The sequence below is a fragment of the Anopheles funestus genome, chromosome X (genome assembly GCF_943734845.2).
Source record: "Anopheles funestus chromosome X, idAnoFuneDA-416_04, whole genome shotgun sequence".
In the NCBI taxonomy this organism is placed as follows: Eukaryota; Metazoa; Arthropoda; class Insecta; order Diptera; family Culicidae; genus Anopheles; species Anopheles funestus.
The window spans coordinates 7,564,209-7,583,592 of record NC_064597.1 but is presented as its reverse complement, the minus strand read 5'-3'; the positions used below and the strand labels follow the sequence as shown (position 1 = coordinate 7,583,592).

Below are 19,384 nucleotides of genomic sequence, written 5' to 3'. Positions count from 1 at the left end.
ACTACAGCGTACGTTCCGGATCATCTAACCCAGCATCAATCACTGAAATAAAGCCAAACGAAAGTGTACAAGCAATAGTAAAAAGATGGGCAACTCAGGCAGTATGAGCGGGTTGTCCGGATATGAGGAGGGTTACCATCATCACCCGGGTTATCATCACCATCATCAGCGTTATCACGATGCGATGCGCGGTGAGGCAGGTAGTGGTATGTCCTCCTCGTGGATGGATTCGTACCAGCGGGATCATCACCGGCGTGGTGGACCACGTGACCATGAGCAGCAGCAGCAGATCAAGGTGCTGCCGGATATACCGGGCAAGGTGGCGAAGCTTCGGTCCACCAACAATGGTAGCATACTGCATGCGGGAGGCACCATCAGCAAGAACAACCAGGCACTGCAACGCTCGAAAAGCATCTCGTCGCCAACGTACCAACAGCACCAGCAACAGCAACAACCGGCTAGCTTTAGCGAGTGCGACGAAGATCTGGAGCTAAGCTCACTCCAACCACCTCGTATGTTGATGCAGCGTTCGCGCACACAGCTAAATCTAATGCCGCCAGGACTCTCGTCCGGTGGTGGCAATCGCACTCGTAATGGGTACGCGTACAACCACGAAGATGAGACAAGCAGAGGTGGTCCGCCCGGTAGAGGAGACAGACAGGCAACACGGTACGGTGAAGCGAACGGCAATACGGCCGAATCGCTCAACTACCGGAAACGGTTCGGTTCCGAGCCAGATTTACGTTTGTCACTAGTACCACGCAATGGACAGCCATCGGAACAAGTGAGCGGCGGCGGTTCACGTAATCCCAAAATGGCACAGTCGAAAATCATGAAAGGCAAGAACAAAAAGAAGGCGCCGGTACCACCTGTAATGGAAAAGGTTAGTAAACTACTGATTGATAATATTCCGAATTCGGATAAAATGTACAATTTCCTTTTGCATTCTATGTACAAGCGAGATATGCATAGCTTTCCTCTTTTGAACCTTCACTGCTCGTGTCCATAAAAGAAAGTTTACGTTTAGCTCGAGGCAAAACAAATTAATCTCATTTGGTGCTGCGTTTTGCATACATTCAGGCGTTTTTGGTAATTTGTTGTTTATCTCTTTCCTTTTCTTTTTGCGTCTTTTAGCGGGACTCCAACAAGGATGTAGAACGTCAACGCATCATCGCCTACTCGCCCATGCGCAAACCGGGCTCGGACGCAAACACCTCCACCTTGCCATCGTCCAGTGACGGTAGCTTTAACGTAGCTGCTACGCGCAAACTGCGCCTGTTCAAAACACGCGCCGAAACGAAGAAAACGCCTACGATAGCGAAGCTGCCGGAAGCATCCGATGCCAAATTTCCCGGCAAGCATGGTCCATCGAACGGGCCCGGTAGCGGGTTCATGCGGTCGGCTGTTCCGCTACAACCGAACGGCTCTGCTCCGCACATGGTTGCCCACCGCAACGATAGTGGATCACCGGATGACGAGAAGCTCAAGACGGTGCTCGATCACATTTCACCCCGCCCGAATCCGGTATCATTCTTTCGGCGCGAGAAAACCTTCGACGCCGGTCTGCTCGGGTTGGAACGGCAGCGTGAAAATGAACCACGACCAGCAGCAAAGCCAACCATGTCGCCACCACTTTCCCGTCGCAAATCGATCGTAAAGAGCTATCTCGAGCAGGAGACACCGATCAAACCAGCGGGTGCTACGAATCGAACCGATGCGAAGACACGCCAGCAGGTCGGTACACCGGCGGAAAGCTACCAGCGTAAGCAGGCCCTTGCCGAGGCGCAGCGCAAACAGTCGTCCGCAGCGACGGCCGCCATTACCGACTTCCAGAAAGAGTTGCAGCTGGCAACGAGACGAAAAACGGGCAACACGGACAATAGCAATGGAACGTCACCGGTTACCGGACAGACGAAGCTGCAGCGAGCTGCTGGTGGTGGTGGTGCTGGTGGTGCGGGAAACGAACAGACAAGTTCTCGCTTCTCGCTGCTACCTGCTGTCGGTGGTGGTAAAACCAAACCAACGTCTAACGCGTTGGTAATTAATGTAGAACCACCGAAAGAATTGGAACAGAGTGGAACCGGCACCAAGACGGATGGAAAGCTGGATGCACGCGATTCACCACCACCACCAACACCTCCACCGCCTCCGCCACCACCGAAAACAAGCTTCTACTTCGGTATGCGGGACGATCGTCATCCAACGGATACGCCGCGAAGATTTTCCGGTACGAAACGTGCCGAGCCGGCATTTATGTCCGAGTCACGGGTCGATGACAGTGAGGAGAGTGATCGGGAGGGTGAGACACGTCGGGAGGCACGCCCCCAGCAAGACATTGACGGGCAATCGGTGGAGGAGATTGGACACACACAGATGGAACTGATCGATCAGTTTGCTGCCAGTCTGCTGAACAGCAGTCGGTTTCGTTCATCCGATTCGGTCGCATCATCCGAGGCAGATGTGCGAACCGGTCCTGTAAGCACGTGGGATGAGACGGACGGTCCCGGACAGCAGGAGATCGCACTGAAGCTGCGGCCAACGCTGCCCCGTAAGCAATTCGATATACCACGGTTTAGTCCGGCCGCTGCCTGGCGTCTGCTAACGACGGAGGATGAGTTTTGCCGCGATGCACCAACCGACGGGCTGGGTAGTACCGGCGTTGGTGAAAAGAAATCCTTCCTGCGTGGTCTCGACCAGGAGCTGGACGTGCCGGAGGATCGCATACAGCGTGTCTACCGCGAACCGGTACCAGGGCTGCAAGACAACAAGAGCGGCGACAGTGGAATATCGGGCGATGCCGGCATACTGGCGGACATTGGGCAGGAAGCGCTGCCCGTTGCATCCGGCAAGGAGGAGCGGGCGGGTGATACGAGCCCGGAAAGTGGGACACAGCTGCACAAGGGTGGTGGTGCCGGTGCTGGCACGGTGATGCACGGTGGCTGGTCATCCAGTGCGCTGCTGCTGATGCCCTGGACACCACAGCAAGATCTTGACGATGATGAGGACGAGGATGAGGACGAGGAGGACGAACAGGAGGAGGAGGACGAGTTAACGATGGGCAGTGCAGGTGAATCAAGGCGGCATCTGATCGAGGACGGTGTCGCATGGGTAAATGGTGATGCGCGACCAGACTTTTCCAGCAAAGGCCATCTGTTTAGCCTATCCTTACCACGGGAAAATCATTTATCCATCTACAACGTCGAGTCGGCAGATGAAAAGGTAGACAGAAAAAGACTATAAAAACCACAAAAACCTTCATGTTTTAACACTTTTTACTCTTTGCTTTTGCAGGTGGAGAAACACGTGTTTAATAGTTTGCAAAAGTTTCGCAAATCAGTATCGGGTGCGTTCAAACACGACGACACCAGTAGCGGACAGATGGACACCAACGATAGCAATTGGTTCCTCGGTCGGTTAGATACGAAGCTGACCGGTGGGACAGGCCCGGTAGGAAGTGGACCAGAGAAACGTTCCAAGCTTCTACTACCCGATGGGCGTGAGCGTGAAAGTGCAGACACCGCTACCGGTGCACCGGTGTCGATTGGGACACTGGGCCAGCATAAGCACAGCTCCATCGGATATCTTGTCAGCGGGAAGCATATGATGTATCTGCCGAAAGAACCCACAAAACTGCACGTTCACACGGGTGACAAAAGCAGTAAGCAGGATGAGAACAATAATCGAAAAAGCTATCACAACCAGAACGGGCCGGAGAGGCATGAGAAACCGCTAGCTTCGTCCGGTGTGTCTGTACCGGCGCAAAGGGTTGCGAACGATAAGGAAAATCTGCAAGATCCGGTACCGGTTGCGGCGGCCACCAGTGCCCAAACGCCGAATGGCGAATTTGAAAGCTTCCCGGTAAAGCTTACCAACCGGCGGAACCATCGGTTCACGTTCCAGAGCACGATACGGCAGATCGAGAAGCGCCGGGTGGCGGAAAAGTTGTCCCGGGAGGCAGAGATTAAGGAGGCGATGCGGTTAAGCGAGCTGGAAGCGATGCGGCGCGTCGAGGAAGAGTTTCAGAAGAAGCGGGCACGCGAGAAGGCTTCCATACGGCATCAGTTGCGTCTGTTCTCGATGGAGAACCATCCGGATCAGCATCATCCAGCGAACGATGGTGATGGCGAGCAGGACTCGACGGTATGTTAAGTAGTTCTAGATTTTTTTTTCAATTGCGGCTAGTCGAAGCGAAAAAGAGAAAGATTTTTCGAAATTGAAGATCGTTAATTTGGATAACTATCCAAGAAATATTTTCATTTAATTGATTGCTTTTAATTTCTTGCACAGGGTGAAACAAAACGATCGGATCCGGACGGGGACAGTCTGCCACATCAGAGCGCCATCGGCCGTAGTGGTCTTTATCGGAAGAAGGAATTCACCGCTAGAGGTAGCATGGAGCGGCAATATAAACGGCCCAGCGTTATTGCCACTGCTGTCCCGGGCAGCACCAATCCACATGCAGGTGGCGATGATATGGAGTTGGAGAATGAGATGGATATGGTGGAGAAGGTGACGACGGGTGGACGGCGCCGTTACGCGGACGATGATGATGAGGATGACGATGGTGAGAGCAGCAGTCTCGGTTACGTGGACACCCGTACACCCTACATATCGCGCATCATACAGGCGAAGAGTAGTAAATCGTACGCCATGAAGAAGTAGGGTCGTCGAAGCTGACTAGACCAAGTCCACCAACAACCAACCAAGTCCACGATTGCCATCTAGTCAAACAGGTACGAATTAGAACCGTACGGTTCGTTCAGTTCATTGCAAAGAACGAACGACCGACGTTCATTTGATCAAGGTACAACAGTTCTTCGGTTCACATGAGCGACCTACTCGTCGAATTAAAGAACGTTCTGTTCTACTAGGTCGTTCTTTTCGCCAGTTCTTCAGTTAAACAGTTCAAAGTAGGTCGTTCAATCAATGAGCGAGCTACCTGTCGAATTTAAGAACGTCATGGATGACTAGGTCGTGAATGAACCGCGATTCGCGTTCAGTTCATCTAATTGAAAGAACTGGTTCGCTCACTTCCAAGAACCGAATTGCCTTAGCGAGCGCTCAAAGAATTCAAGTAATGATGTTCTTTCTCTCTCTCTCTCTCTCTCTCTCTCTCTCTCTCTCTCTCTCTCTTTCTCTCTACCTCTAGTCACTGATTCGCTAGTGATCCGCTAGCCTTACCTCATAGTCCAACCGGCCACCGCCAGGAAAATTGCTCCACTTGATATAGTTTCCGATAGTGTCTACGTATCCCGTGGCCAGTATACAATGCTTCGTAGCCGATTATGCTTGTCCCTAGATGCAGCCTTGCCATCCGCGTTACGGTGAGAACACGCATGAAGCCGTACACCACACAAGGAACATAACATTCACACGTTACATCCCTACATTTCGATTCGTTTCTTTAACAACAACAAAAAAGCCATTTAACTTTGGTTCTGTTTACACCGGAAAAAGCTTTCCCCCCTTTTTAGCCTTAAAGCGACTTCTTTTTTTCCATACGGTTAAAATGTAATTGTGACGAGATTGTTTAGAAAATCAGTTTAGACTATCTTTTAGAAACGTTTTTTTTTGTAACGGTACGCCCCACTAAACGTACCGATTTGCTGGATCACTTGGTTACGTTATTTAGTTTCTAGGATCGGGGACGATCACTAATTAATCAATATTTCGTTCGTCAAATAAAATATGCTCCAATTTTCGTTATATAGAACCACATTGTGCCGGGTTGTGTTTGTTTTTTGTTTTGTTTTTGGAGAATAATTGTTGGCAAATTTTATTTACCATTTCGTATAATTTCAATTCGGTTTTGTACTTCCCTTTTGATGTGTGGGGCAGTAGATCAAGCGAGGAAGTTAACAAAAGGAACGAATGAGTGAGCGAAAAAGGAAAAAAAACCGTGAGAAACAAACAAATCAACGTGTATAGTAACGAATTTACAAATTTAATAATTAAGAAACAACCGATCGCCTTCGCTCTATCCTAACTATTTGCCGAAACCTTGCATTATTGGGCAAATATATCCAGTCACCTTTCCGTACCGGTTTGTGGATTTGTAATTGATTGCTCTGTGCAGGTGCAGCATCAAACCCTCCTTCAATTATCCAATACCAAAAGAAAGATGATTTAAAGGGGGTAAATGAACCGTGGTGTGCTCTACTACTCGGTAATCCGTTCCGTTGTCTATTTTTTCAAAAATTTCAATATTTTCGCTTCCCGCTCGCTCGTCGTTTGCGTGGTCGAGGGAGATGAGGATTGTCTGAAGTTACGGTGCGGTATGCGGTTGGATGGACCGGCCACCATCGGTTCCTGTGTGGTGCTGACAGCTGACTCTGCGTTACTGGCAGCCGTGGTTTCCTGCTCGTTGCTACTTCCTGTGCCCGTCGTTGTGTTCCGTTTCGCACGCATTGCAACCACGGCAGCACCGGTTGCGTTCGAGAGTCGACCGAGCAGTTCCGGCTGTAGACAAAACCCGGCCGGAACTATCGTATTGTCACTGGGCGCAGGGTTGTAGCTGAAGTGTAGCAATACCTGCGGAAAACAGCCGGCATCGAGCAACGAAACCGTGGGTTGCAAAACCACCTTCGGCGGTGTAGTATCTGAAACCGAACAAAACAGCTGTCAGCTTGGGCGGAGGTGCCAAAAAAATAAATAATAATACTTCTTCTTCTTCTTCTTCTTGGCTTAACGACCTTACAGGTCACGCCGGCCATTTCTGGCTTACTAGACTTATTTTACCACGTAGCCGAATAGTCAGTCCTTGCTACGGGGGAACGGTCCGGATGGGATTTGAACCCGGTCCGGCCGTGTGGACTGGCGCCCTTTATCACATGCACCACCGGACCGCCCTAATAATACTTACACAGATAAAACGATTGATTCGTATCGGCAAGGTAACCACGTACGAACTCCACCACATGTCCGACCGTTTCGTACACCTGAAACACTCCCTGCAGGATGTGACGGTCGGGAAATTGTACCCTAATTACCGCTTGCCGGTACCGGTTCATGTTACTCAACAGCTGTTGGTTGCGCTCCAGCTCCCTGAGCTCGCCCGTCAAAAGCGGTGCATCTTCAAACGATTTTACGCGATCCTGCAATTGCTTGTACAGTTGCATCATTTCCGGCACGGTTAGATCGAAGAATGAGTCTGCCACATCCGCCTGTTCGCGTTCCGCGGTCGATGCATGATAAAGCACTGCATCCCGTCCACCCAGTATCGTAATTTGCGCTTCCGGCCGAGGTGTATCGGTTTCTTGCTGTTCGCCCATTGTATCATCCGTAGGTACATTCATCTTTTCCGGTTGTTCCTCTTCCGCAACCGCTTTCGTTGCTTCGATCCGCTCTGGAGGACACTCCGCTTTTGGTTCAGGCACCACAGCTTCTACCAAGCTCGGCGTATCTGGTTCAGGATTCACTGCTTCGGGTGGACTCGCGGCATCCGAAGTAGCGGCTTCGCTCAAAGGCACAGTCGTGACTGGTTTGGCAGGTTCTTCCCGGCGTACCGGTTGTGGTAATGGTGCCGAAACGTTGGCCTGCATTTTTGGTTCTTCCGCACGGCGCTGCAACAATCGAAGTGCCGCTCGTCCACGTGTCAGTCCGAGACTTTTTAGTGTGGTTTTTCCAAGCTGCTCCCAGTATACCTCCCGTCGCATATACACCAGTACCGGGTGCGCTTCGGCCGTCGCTTTCGCTGGGCAAAGCTCCAGCAACACATCCAGCAGCGTTTGCGACGGTTTGTACGTTCCATTGTTGCTGCGCGTACCATCCTCCAGCTGCAGCTGCACAATCACCTCGTCCTCGGTACGTATTTGCTTTGCCTTTGCCATTTCTAGCAGGGCATTGTTCGGAATGCCAGCAAAGCGGAACATGATCGTTAAGTCAAGCACCTTGTTGTGATGCAGCAGATCGTACTCATCGTGTGGGAAGTTGTACTTACGGCAGACAGTCTCCAGTATCTATAATGTACAAAAAAAAGGAAGAGTTTATCATGCATTCCAACCGGTGCTCACCCAACACTGGGCTCACCTCCAGAATTGTCATGTCCGGTTCCACCTTCACTGTCTGGCGGCGGCCGTGCACAGTCAGCACGGTTACGGAACGGGTGGCCATCGTATGCTGGCAAAATTTTCACGGCACGTTCACGAAAACAACACGCACGTACACTGTTTCATAGGTTCGTTCGGCTAAATTTTGCGAACAAGTTGAAATAAATCCATACACCGGCACCTTCGAGAAGAAGCTGGGAATGACTTGCTTGGTTGGCCGTCGCGCAAATGTTCGTTCGCCGATGTAAACAATTTAATTTGACAGTTGGGACGATATTTTTGGTATGTCTACACGTCGCCATATCGAAGGCTGTGTTTACTGAATCTTTTGAAAAGAATCATTCATATGAATCTTCAATAAAGAGTCATTCACACTATGAGCTCCTAACTCCCAAAATAATTTCAAATGAATCCTGAAAGATTCATGAATCCTTAATAAAATGAAAAGGGTTGACCGGAAGGCGGGTGGTCTTATTCCAAAAGGGCGGAATCACAATTCAATGAGGATTCATGAATCTTCAGAATACAGGTTCAGAGTTATTCATTCAGTTCAAAGATTCGTCCAGATTCATGAATCTGAATCAGATTCACCCAACACTAATTCTTCAGTAAAGAGTCATTCAAACCATGAGCCAACTCCTATAATATTTATCAATTTTCATAATTTCAACTGAATCCTGAAAGATTCATGAATCCTTAATGATTCGCTGGCTACACACTGAAATAAAAAGGGTTGACCGGAAGGCGGGTAGGAGGGTGGTCTTATTCCAAAAGGGCGGAATCACAATTCAATAAGGATTCATGAATCTTCAGAATACAGATTCAGAGTTATTCATTCAGTTCAAAGATTCGTCCAGATTCATGAATCTGAATCTGATTCGCCCAACACTAGCCACTACATCATGTCTTCATCTATTGTCATGTCATGTCTAGAAGCATGTCTTCATATCGAACAATCATCACCGATCCTATCTGCTTCCGGGTGATAACTTCCGGAGCAAATTCCTTAATAATTGAAGTCGAAATACTTAGTAATGTTTTTATGTAATTGCGACTAATTTGTTGGATTATACTAAAATAATCTATTTTGACTCTCAAAGATAGACCACAACATTCCCAACAAACTAACACGACACCTTGTTTAGCGTGAAATGGGATGTGTGATCTATTTTTACTCATTATTAAAAAAACAACTCACTCATCACACCGTTGAAGACGAGCGCGTTGCATTTGTTTTTGGCGTAAGAGTTCCTGAGGTCAGTTTTTCGCATGCACAGGGACACGTAATAAACCGCAAGATTTTGTTTTTTTTTGTTGCCTGGAATCACAGCGTGTTTCTTTATTGCTTTTCATGTCTGTTTCGATTTTTTGTTGCATATCCTACCGATAGCGCAAGCAAACGCTATTATAAACTCCTTCCAATACGTGTACAAGTTTCGTTTTCGTTACGGATTCATCCTACCCAGGCCACGCGTTAGCTGGTAAAAGGGTATTATTTTGTAGCAAGAGTTTTTTTTTGTTTTTTTTTGTGGAGCGTTTTCGTACATTTCCATCTTTTAACAGAAACAAACAATCCACCAAAAAAAAAAAACCTCCTTGCGTCCATGTCTAGTAAAAGTTAAGTTAAGTCTTTTCAAGTTCGGGCGTGTGTCTGTGTGTATCTCTGCTGTCGATGGTAAACTTCGTTCAGTTATTGGGTTTTATGCACTTATGGACCAACATAAAAAAAGGACTCCCCACATACCACCCACTGTTATGTAGGGGTGCTTTTTTTTGCTTCCTTGCATGCATGTTTGTTCGCTTGCTCGATTGTTACGTACCGTCCGGGTTCGTTTAAAAAAAAATCACAAATAAACATAATTTGACTAGCTCTACTGCAAAATAAGCATAATGCCGCCGCCTGCCTACGCTCTACGTATCTACGACGGACTAGGAAACGCAAAAAACGGACTAATTGAATCGTTAAATAATATTAATAAACTTAAGCCAGCCCTAAACACTAAAAACACGTGTTTCACCTTTGGTTTTTGTTGATTTTTGGCGATAAACATGCAAACCGGTTCGCCGGTTTACTTTATGGCAAGCATTGAAAAGTATGCATCAAACAAAACTGCTGCGAACCTTACCCTAGACCGAACCGTACATTTTCCTCAACGCTTAAATTAGAATGTTAGCTGCTAGGCGCGTACAAACGCATGTGTCAGCGGCGTTTGCGTGATCGTTTGCATGCGTGTATTACCCCCTACTCGCGTGTGAGTGTGAATCTGATCTGGCCGGTAATATTCAAACAATCGCTCTCACACGCTCTTATTTTCTCTCGCTTTCCCTCTTTTATAAATAAAAGATAGGCAAGCAATTAAACATAAGCAAATACCACGTTTTTCGTAAATCAACAGAACATTGGAAAAGAAAAGTTAAAACCGTAAAAACAGAAAAAAAACTAATTTCAAAAACTCAAAAACGCCTACAACACAATACATATACGCACGCGCACACACACACACACACAATTAGTAAGGGAGAGAGCAGTGAAAATGCTCTACGCCACTGTTTGCGGTGCGTTTAGTTGGATTTTTTCGCATCCTTCGGTTCCTCCTTGGCCTGGCCACGGCCCAGTATCTTGGCCAAGCTGTCCCAGATACCGCCGAACAGTAGGGCGCAGCTCAAATTCTCGAACGGCACGAACGGGTCGTGAATGCCGAGCAGAATGGAGGACAGCTTGAAGTACACCAGGAAGATGACGATGCCGAAATAGACCAGTGCGTGCGGTGCCGAGATCAGGTCCGTTTTCTTATCCAGCACGAAGATGATCGAGGCGATCAGGGATGCCTTAGTGTAGCTGTTTTTTTTGTTTAACAAGAGACACGAGATAGAATTAATTTCGGCGATCAGATAAAATTTTCTGCTAGGCATTTGTGGCCGCCTGCCGGTTACTTACAAGCTTGGCTGCAGGAACTCCATTGCCGTTGGCGTCCATACACCACGGATGAGGCGCTCGATCAGCTTGGTGAAGCCGGCACCGTTGCCCTTCAGCGTACCGATAATGATCATGATGATGAACGCATTCGGATAGAGTTTAGCCGCGTGTGTCACACCGTCGTGAATCTACGGAGAGATTATAAGTTTGCAACAACAACAAAAAACACAGTAAGAAAGAAGAATTCCCGCTATTAGTAACGTTAAGCACGGATTTAAAAACATTTGGTTGATAGTGTCGAGCCGTTTTCTGTCTCCCCTTTGATCGCTGTGGCACGCTTGATAGTGGCTGGGTGCCTGTTTTTGATTGCGATTTTCACCCGGAACCGTTTCGCTCACCTTCTTCGCACGGTAGATCTCCTTCATCGCGCTTGCCACCAGCTTGATGGGCAAGAACTTCGCAACCTTATATCCGATGTCGAACGGTGTGTAAAATACAATATACCAGCAGGCGGTGGCAACCAGCAGCTGCGGTGTGTTCTTCAGCGGTGCCAAAATAGGCTCGCCCAGCAGCCCGTTCGCGACCATACCGCCGGCAAAGACGACCAGCATCGTCGACAGCCAGCAGGCGAGCGGATGCTTCCGTGAGAAGGTGTGTGCACCGGCACCGAGATCTTCCTTGACCGAAAGCGCACACAGCAGACTGTGCGCGATGTCAAAGTACGGGAACATCTTCAGCTTGATCACCTGGTTGGCGATATCAAGGAACGCCTCCGGATCCATGGTGGTGGTGGTGGGTTTGCTTTACTATTCGCGATACGAACGAACGGAAAACGATTCCTGGAAATTGGAAAAAAGGGACACGAGCGTTAAAGATCACGTTTATTTGAAAAAAAAGGAAAACACTGTGTGACAAAACACCATTTTGCACAATCATAGCAATGAAATAAACGCACCACTAAAGGACGGTCTGGCTAATGTGTGCACACGGACCGGAACGACCACGACACGACTGTACGACTCGAGCTTAGCAACACGAAAAAGGCCCGGGCATACCAGGGTCTCGCTCAACCAGCTTAGGCCGGCTAGAGCCGAAGGGCTTGCGCACAGCGGTTCATGCGGTCACGCAAAATGCACAGGTGAGAAAAGAGAGTTTCATTCGCTTTCTTTGCTTGCGAGCGAGAAAAGGGTCACATGTGTATGATCTGCAGCATCTAAATGTGGGTACAGTCCAGCCCATAACGCTCCATATACATAATCGGGTGGAGAAACTAAAGCTTATGGCAAATCTTAGCGTCGGCATGCTGCTTTGATTTCCGGGAACTATTTCCGTGGCTCTCGCGCGCTCTATCGAGCTCCCCGGGGGCTCTTTAGCCGCCGTTTGCTCGTTCATAATGCTCAGCACAACACGCACGGCGGTTGCCTGGCAATGAAGCCGGTATAGTTGCGGCACAACCACCGCATCTGGTATACTGGTATACTTAGAGTGGAGAAAAAAGTTAAAATTAGAACCAAACGATCCTCTCTTCTGTCGGTTTCTTCAATCAAGATCGGTTAAAATACGCTTTATAAGCGATCCGTTGCGTTCGTCTGTACCCGTGATCCGTGTGAGATACGGAAAGATCTTTATAAACGACGAGCTTGCGCACTTGGTGCGATTTTAGTAGCAGACTAAACCTGACTCTCGGGTGCGTTCGTTTTATTTTTTTTACGTTGTGCAGTTGTACATGGTTTCTTTTTTTTTGTTGTACGATGCGATATTAGGCGCTTCCCTGTTGCTCGCACGCTGACGCTTTCACTCGGCGGAGGTATGTTTATTTATAAATGTGACCTCGGCAGAGGATGAAGATTATGTCTCTTTAGCGTCAGTATTACAGCCCGATACGTAAAAGTGTGGTGGAAAAAGAAATAAAAACCCTTTTTCTGAGATAATATCTTCTGCGTGCCTTTTTTAAACACTCTTTCATTACACTGAAGCAACATCAAAGAACGCTAAACTGGAACACAATACTTACCCGTCGGAATTGGTTTTCTATCACGGTGCGTTTTCGGTGTTACAATGCTTTTGTTTGCACCTTTGTGTTTTGCTGTGGAAAACGAACAGCAATTTCCTCTATTTTCGTGTTTAATTTACGTTTTTCGTTTCGTTTCGTATACCCGCTATTGGCATAACATAAACAGGACGGCTTTGATTTATTTACGTAGAAACGACCACAATTATTGAAATGTCACAATAATCAGCTGTCAAAGTGTAGACGTGCACGCTAAAGCAGCGATTACACGCATGATTTTCATTTGTTGGAAAATTTTCCTTCGGTTGAAAAGAATAGCTGTTCACTTCCGGTATTATGGTCCTTCCGGTAGTTTTCATGGTTGGCAAATAATTGCATTATTATTTAGAAAATATTGCAAATTTAAAAAAGAAAGGTTCATACATATGATCCTCCCATATGCAGGAGAGTAAATTTTATTCACGCTTTTACATCATGTTTCGCCAATATTGAATATTAATATTTATAGTTTTTAATATGTTATAGGTATAATAACAGTTCTACACCTTACCAACATTGATTATTAACGTAGTCGAGGAATTTCGCATTTGATCATTTTTAAAAACAGCCTGCATCAACGTCCCAGCATTCTTTAGTTCAATCAACAGCCAAGCAATACCAAAAAACTCTACCAAATTATAGCCATTGTTCACGCTAAAAATGTTTCTGCATGAGACGGACGAAAAAAAAAACGTTCTTTAAAAAAAAAGCGATCAGATGCAAAGCTTTCATTGCAACACATCGATGTTGAGCTTTAATGGATTACGATTTGGTTTATAGTGAAGCAAATTTAATACAGTACTAAATAATAAGATTAAGGGACACCCGTTTTCGCCACACTCTTCCTTTTGTTTCCACTGCAACAAAACCCCATTGTTTCTTTGCATTCTTATTGACTGCTTGTTGTACCAAAATTCCTTTCTTGTTCATTGGAGCAAATTCAATTTGATTCAACAAGAGCATCGTCAAAGTCGTCTAGGTAAACGAATGTCTCGATCGAAATCGGAAAGTGTCGTAAAGTGGATAAACATAAACATTTAAAACTAGCAGAAGAACTAGCTTTATAAAAAACCATCATGCATTCACCCCTGGCATCTACAGCTGTTTCGTGCCCTCTGACACAGACACACGCACGCACACACTTAGGTGGGTTTCATCACAAAAGGCTCTAAGGCCGCGGATGCATATGAGGCTGCAATCGGGAAAGGGTTGTAGATGCCTAGGCAAAGTTGCAGCACGAATTAGTTTTCTTCGCTGTCTTGTAAAATGCTTTGCTCTGTATCGACAGGGACTCGGATTTGTAAACCAGATCATCTAACTTCTCTCCCCGGTCGAGAACCGCATCAATCGTGTTACGCAGAATAATCTTCGTTTCGTCCAGATCCTCCTGCATGCGCGTAAGTGCATCTGCTTCCCGCGGGTCTTGATACTTGTTCAGCGTTGCCGGAAGCGTCCCGAACTGTATTGCTGCCTCGTTTGTCGTCACAGGCCACAGTTCCGAGCCTACCTTGGCAGTGAAATCATCTAAAACCTTCGTTAGCAGCGTATGTCCAACCCGCTGCGGGTATTCGTGATCCGCTATCAAAACGGCGGCCAAATTGTCGGCCCGAACATATACGTGGCACATGTACACATCTTGCTTCACGGATTGCCGGGTTGCGGCCTGTGTTCTTTCGACAAGGGTTTTGCTGGCAAAGCTGGAAGAAAGATTCGAGTTATTGATACGTAAACAGTCTTCACTCGTTTCCGATAAATCCATGAGATTACTCATGACGGTAACCTTCACCTGATGAACTCCTGAACAGATCCACGCTGAAAGAAGGAAAAGCTTTGCAGATCGTAGGCTGATTTCAGCAGCCGTGCCTCGGTTGGGGCTTTGTAAAAGACACTCAGGGCGTATAATTTCACCATTTTGTATACTTGTTAGGCTGGTAACGAATTTCTTTGACGTAGATTACTTCGTCTTACACCCGTCGTATGCTGCTGAGAGACGAAACAATCGGTTTAATTGATGTCACAGGGCTACGGATGTTCACTTACAAGAGTAGAATCAAGGGTTTGTTTGTTTGTTGGATGGATTTCTTCTGCCTTTCGTACTGATGGAATGATAGGGAACAAAACTTCGCCTGCACAGTGTTACGCTAAATCACGTTCCGATGGCGATGTATCTGGAAATGTTTTCCGTTGCGAAAACTCTTTTCTATACACTTATGGAAACAAAATGTGTAGCTCGGAGGCTACTAGATGGAAAATCGAACTTTCAATCTGTTATGATCGTTTCCTTCTTGCTCAATGTAAAGCGTACAAAGCCAACACAAACACACACATTTGGACATATTTAGCCAATCGTCATTAGGTAGCATTTGACAGATGGAAGGGGAAGTGAAAATTTGACAATTGATAATGCTACATTTTTCACATTTATCGGATCTGCTTTGTGACCGTAAATATAATTACAATTGATTTAAGATTATTATTTTAATTCAGAAATATGTTTGAAGACGATGAGGAAGTGATAGCCATGAATTTGGGCATTTTTCAATATAAAAACAAACACAAAACTTGTTACGACTATGCCCATCAGATGTAATGAATTTCAGGGAATAATCTGCTTTGGAAAAGGTCTATCTCCTGCTACATTAATCTTTATTTAAGCTATTTCAACTCGATTTTTACAATTTATTTGAAAAATTATTATCTTTTCCTAGTTCACGAGCGTTTGAAAATACAAAAAGTTCCGCTTAAAAACAGATTTTGTGAATATTTCATTTTGTTTCTTGGGAACATCGTGTTGTCATAGATCTCAACGGATTTGAAGTTTTCTTTTTTTTCTAATGCTTTCAAAGCTCGTTCCGGTACGCCGATATTGTGGTGTTGTCGAAATCAACTAAATTTTGTAGCTAATTTTGTGTGTTTCGTTGTTGTTCGTTGTTTCATGGAAGTGTTCTCGTGTATGTTTCGCTCTGATCATTTAATAGCTTACGATTTATTATTGGTAACAATACTTGGTGCTTGAAATTGGATGTCAACAGTCTGTAATGAAAGTGCAAGCATTACCAGCAATCGACGCTTAGCGCCATTTTATCCGTAATACGATATTACGATTGTTTCGTTTGTTTAAAGAAAACATTCGTAACGTAGTAAACTGTTTCGATATCTAATTCGCTCTGTTGGTATTTGAATATTTTCCAGAAATTGTACGGAATTCAAGCCGTCTAACATTTCATATTGTTTGAACTCGCGCACACACATTGACACACCTGTGCAATGAAGGAAGAACGGGACGGGAAAGAAAATTTTGGTTTCAAACCTTCACAAAATAATACACCAGGAATGAAGCAAGAATTCGAAGATGATGCGTGGAACAACCCGGCACGGAACAATGTGGCCAAAGAGGAGGTATGTTAAAAGCGTCCTAACAAAAGAATAAAACGTTCATTTATACCATATTGATATTTTAGGGGGAAAGCCACGAAGAACCATCGGAAAACCCAAAAGCAGTATTAAATGATTGTCTGCAGCGGTTCGCGAGTGTGGATTATATTATGGAGCCGGGAATTTTTGGCCAGCTGAAGCGCTACTTTCAGGCTGGAGGAACGCCGGAACATGTAATCGATCAGCTGTCTTCGAACTATGCGGCGGTAGCACAAATGGCGAACCTTCTTGCCGAGTGGCTTATCATGGCCGGTGTGCGCGTAACAGACGTACAGGCTATGGTCGAGAACCATCTGAAGGACATGATATTGAAAACGTTTGATCCTAAGAAGGCGGATAAAATCTTCACCGAGGAGGGTGAAACACCCGGTTGGTTGACGGAGATGATTGAGCATCATACTTGGCGCTCGTTGATTTACCGTCTGGCAGAAGAATATCCCGAGTGTTTGATGTTGAACTTTACCATAAAGCTAATTTCGGACGCCGGATTCCAGAGTGAGATAACCTCCATCTCAACGGCCGCTCAGCAGATAGAAGTATTTTCACGTGTTCTAAAGACAGCCATCGCCAAATTTCTGAGCCATCCAGAGGACTGGCAGAGCGCGATCGACGAGGTGGCAAAGATGGTATGCCACGGACAACATACGTATTTATACAGTCAGGTGCTGATACAGGTTTTGTCGCAGGAACCAAAGGGTGGATTCATCATGAAACGACTTTCACAAGAAATTACCAAATATGCACTGAAAAAGTAGGTGATCTGTGATAGCTCTAGTAACGGCTTAGTCTTTTAATTGTTTTTTTTTGTATTCTTCAGCAATCACAACGTAACGCCTATTACGATGGCTTTAAATGGTTCCTCACGGCATCCTCAAGCATGTGAGGCGCTTACATCAATGTTGTCACGCAACACCCTCAACCCGGCTGATATAACCGTGCTGTACCGCAACTACACCTCTCCCGAGCCGCCTCCTATCGATTTGATCCGCAATCCACAGTTTCTTGACCTGCTCGTCGATTCGTTGTTCAAGGTGGGCATGAAGATTAATCAGGAGCACAAATCGAAGTACATCTATCTGCTCGGATACGCCGCAAGTGTGTGCGAAATTCCAACGAAGAAAGGCCAACCGAAGGGACATCGGGTTTTGAACAAGGACGAACTGAAAGCAACGATTATTGCAATCGAGAAAGTGCACGCCATATGCAACGTGAGTCGTGGCTCGAGCGAGCTAATTCCGGACATCTCCACTCTGTACAGCTGCATCCGGTTCCCGGTGGTGGGGGTGGGAGTGATCCGTTGGGTGGAAAACACCGTTACCGAACCGTCCTACTTTAAACTGTGCACCGAAAGCTGTCCGCTTCATCTCGCTTTGTTGGACGAAGTGGCCTGCGTACATTCCTCGCTGCACGACCAAATTCTGCGTCTGTTGGTGCGCTTGTTTGAGTCGAAGCAGGACGAACTGGAGATTTTGGTGCAGCTGGAGCTGAAAAAGATGTTGCTTGATCGGATGGTGAACCTGTTGGCGCGTGGATGTGTCGTACCGGTGGTGAAGTACATCAGCCAATGTTGCATGAAGGGTGATACGGATATTTCGTTGATTCGGTACTTTGTAACGGAGGTCCTCGAAACCGTAACGCACCCGTACTCGAGTGAGTTCGTTCAGCTGTTCCTTCCGATGGTGGAAAACGAGGAAATTACAGGATCGATGCGCGGCGAAGGTGATAACGATCCAGTTTCGGAGTTTATAGTACACTGTAAGGCCCACTACACGACACTGTAGGAAGAGGAAACCAATGGTTACAACGTATGGTGTAAGTATTGTGTTACAATATCATTTCACAACATTTATCACACTTGCTATGTACTCGTTTTCCTACAGCAAGGTTACGAAACGAATTAAATTCGTATCTCGAAGTGTCGCTGTATTTTCATAATTCACGTGATTGAAATGAACGAGGTAAAATATTAGCAAATTTTTGTCTCCCACGCGCATCTTCTCTTCTCATTTGGATTTAAGATAATTTATGCTATGTAGTATGAGAAATAGTTATATAAAATTTTGCTACAGAATGTCTCGGTAATTGTTCTGTATGAGTAACTTCTTGCAAAGCTAGGATCGGTAGTCTAATTAATGGTACAGCTAAGCACTTAGCTTAGTACACTATAATAAGATGTCTTGTATTCTAGCAATTCCACGAATTAGTTAAGTTACTGTAAATTATAGTTACAAAATTCCAATCCAAACGACATAAAACTTGCAACAACAAAAAAACGACCGAAAATGTTACATGAACTAAAACTACGAAAAGAGGCACAATTTGGTATGATTTAAAATATCATAAACCGGGGATATGTTGGGATTAAACCATTGTACGGCAGTTGCGGGATGGCTTTTACAGATCTTAAGTACAATATGAACTAAAAAAAATAATTAAAACATAATACAAACGTAGCCAAAAATAAGAAAACAAATAAAGCACTTAGCAGTGCTAGTGTGTGTGTTGCCTTGATTAAGAGAAACGGAATGAGAGAAGACTACACTTAATGCATTACGCTATTAACAAGTTCAACCATATGTTAGTGGTGTGAACTATAACAATGCAAAAAGCCTGAACTAAATATCTAACGTATAACATCATGTAAATAAACCTAACACTTGAGACAAAGCAGCGATTGTGAGGTGGTTGAAGAATCGATTGTTTTGTATCAATGCACAGAGGTCAATTATTAAGATTAGATTTTTTTAAATAGCAAATCGGTACAAAAATGTAAAGCACCAAAATATAATCGGTTACTTAGTATGTAAAAACTGAAAACAATGAAATAAAATCAATCAGTCAGTTGAGCACTTTTAGTCCTTTTTGTGTGATTAATGGGTGAGGTTGTAGATTGAATCTCATCTGAACAATCGTCAGTGGTAACGACTGGAAGTC

General features: G+C 45.7%; 5 protein-coding genes across 8 annotated transcripts; 2 read left to right on the top strand and 3 right to left on the bottom strand.

Moving 5' to 3' along the window:
- Positions 1-76: 76 nt before the first annotated feature.
- LOC125761505 (uncharacterized) lies at positions 77-5,579 on the top strand. Its single transcript, XM_049422693.1, has 5 exons — positions 77-883; positions 1,135-3,219; positions 3,292-4,140; positions 4,288-4,733; positions 5,150-5,579. The coding sequence occupies exons 1-4, from the start codon at positions 86-88 to the stop codon at positions 4,660-4,662; spliced, it is 4,107 nt and encodes a 1,368-aa protein (XP_049278650.1). The 5' UTR covers positions 77-85; the 3' UTR covers positions 4,663-4,733; positions 5,150-5,579.
- Positions 5,580-5,697: 118 nt separating this feature from the next.
- LOC125761689 (tether containing UBX domain for GLUT4) lies at positions 5,698-8,308 on the bottom strand. The gene is made up of 3 exons (XM_049423119.1): positions 8,029-8,308; positions 6,863-7,958; positions 5,698-6,599 (listed from the first exon to the last, which is right to left on the bottom strand). The coding sequence occupies exons 1-3, from the start codon at positions 8,110-8,112 to the stop codon at positions 6,184-6,186; spliced, it is 1,596 nt and encodes a 531-aa protein (XP_049279076.1). The 5' UTR covers positions 8,113-8,308; the 3' UTR covers positions 5,698-6,183.
- A 1,310-nt stretch (positions 8,309-9,618) lies between these two features.
- On the bottom strand, positions 9,619-13,171 carry LOC125761784 (trimeric intracellular cation channel type 1B.1). Of its 2 annotated transcripts, none has more exons than XM_049423261.1 (4): positions 12,980-13,171; positions 11,364-11,804; positions 10,987-11,153; positions 9,619-10,887 (listed from the first exon to the last, which is right to left on the bottom strand). In XM_049423261.1, exons 2-4 carry the CDS (start codon positions 11,745-11,747, stop codon positions 10,611-10,613), a joined length of 828 nt encoding a protein of 275 aa, XP_049279218.1. In that variant the 5' UTR covers positions 11,748-11,804; positions 12,980-13,171; the 3' UTR covers positions 9,619-10,610. The 2 variants fall into 2 exon arrangements, with proteins under 2 accessions (XP_049279218.1, XP_049279208.1); XM_049423251.1 differs by lacking the exon at positions 12,980-13,171 and adding an exon at positions 11,921-12,074.
- Positions 13,172-13,392: 221 nt separating this feature from the next.
- LOC125761814 (synaptobrevin homolog YKT6) lies at positions 13,393-15,386 on the bottom strand. 2 transcript variants are annotated; one of them, XM_049423338.1, is made up of 3 exons: positions 15,056-15,386; positions 14,802-14,998; positions 13,393-14,712 (listed from the first exon to the last, which is right to left on the bottom strand). In XM_049423338.1, the coding sequence occupies exons 2-3, from the start codon at positions 14,924-14,926 to the stop codon at positions 14,235-14,237; spliced, it is 603 nt and encodes a 200-aa protein (XP_049279295.1). In that variant the 5' UTR covers positions 14,927-14,998; positions 15,056-15,386; the 3' UTR covers positions 13,393-14,234. The 2 variants fall into 2 exon arrangements, with proteins under 2 accessions (XP_049279295.1, XP_049279286.1); XM_049423329.1 differs by having other exon boundaries at positions 14,802-14,995; positions 15,056-15,385.
- Positions 15,387-15,800: 414 nt separating this feature from the next.
- LOC125761685 (negative elongation factor D-like) lies at positions 15,801-19,143 on the top strand. Of its 2 annotated transcripts, none has more exons than XM_049423064.1 (5): positions 15,801-15,966; positions 16,208-16,414; positions 16,477-17,201; positions 17,268-18,262; positions 18,331-19,143. In XM_049423064.1, exons 2-4 carry the CDS (start codon positions 16,283-16,285, stop codon positions 18,229-18,231), a joined length of 1,821 nt encoding a protein of 606 aa, XP_049279021.1. In that variant the 5' UTR covers positions 15,801-15,966; positions 16,208-16,282; the 3' UTR covers positions 18,232-18,262; positions 18,331-19,143. The 2 variants fall into 2 exon arrangements, with proteins under 2 accessions (XP_049279021.1, XP_049279033.1); XM_049423076.1 differs by lacking the exon at positions 15,801-15,966 and adding an exon at positions 15,999-16,102.
- The last annotated feature ends 241 nt before the right edge of the window (positions 19,144-19,384 follow it).

Coding starts and splice junctions, on each gene's coding strand:
- LOC125761685 (XM_049423064.1), top strand. CDS start 16,283: ATGAAGGAAGAACGGGACGGGAAAGAAAATTTTGGTTTCAAACCTTCA. Junction 16,415..16,476: donor ACAATGTGGCCAAAGAGGAG/GTATGTTAAAAG, acceptor TTGATATTTTAG/GGGGAAAGCCACGAAGAACC. Junction 17,202..17,267: donor ACCAAATATGCACTGAAAAA/GTAGGTGATCTG, acceptor TGTATTCTTCAG/CAATCACAACGTAACGCCTA.
- LOC125761505 (XM_049422693.1), top strand. CDS start 86: ATGGGCAACTCAGGCAGTATGAGCGGGTTGTCCGGATATGAGGAGGGT. Junction 884..1,134: donor TACCACCTGTAATGGAAAAG/GTTAGTAAACTA, acceptor TGCGTCTTTTAG/CGGGACTCCAACAAGGATGT. Junction 3,220..3,291: donor TCGAGTCGGCAGATGAAAAG/GTAGACAGAAAA, acceptor TTGCTTTTGCAG/GTGGAGAAACACGTGTTTAA.
- LOC125761689 (XM_049423119.1), bottom strand. CDS start 8,112: ATGGCCACCCGTTCCGTAACCGTGCTGACTGTGCACGGCCGCCGCCAG. Junction 7,959..8,028: donor CGGACATGACAATTCTGGAG/GTGAGCCCAGTG, acceptor TGTACATTATAG/ATACTGGAGACTGTCTGCCG. Junction 6,600..6,862: donor GAATCAATCGTTTTATCTGT/GTAAGTATTATT, acceptor GTTCGGTTTCAG/ATACTACACCGCCGAAGGTG.
- LOC125761814 (XM_049423338.1), bottom strand. CDS start 14,926: ATGGTGAAATTATACGCCCTGAGTGTCTTTTACAAAGCCCCAACCGAG. Junction 14,713..14,801: donor TCTGTTCAGGAGTTCATCAG/GTGAAGGTTACC, acceptor TCTTTCTTCCAG/CTTTGCCAGCAAAACCCTTG.
- LOC125761784 (XM_049423261.1), bottom strand. CDS start 11,747: ATGGATCCGGAGGCGTTCCTTGATATCGCCAACCAGGTGATCAAGCTG. Junction 11,154..11,363: donor AGATCTACCGTGCGAAGAAG/GTGAGCGAAACG, acceptor ATCTCTCCGTAG/ATTCACGACGGTGTGACACA. Junction 10,888..10,986: donor GAGTTCCTGCAGCCAAGCTT/GTAAGTAACCGG, acceptor CAAAAAAAACAG/CTACACTAAGGCATCCCTGA.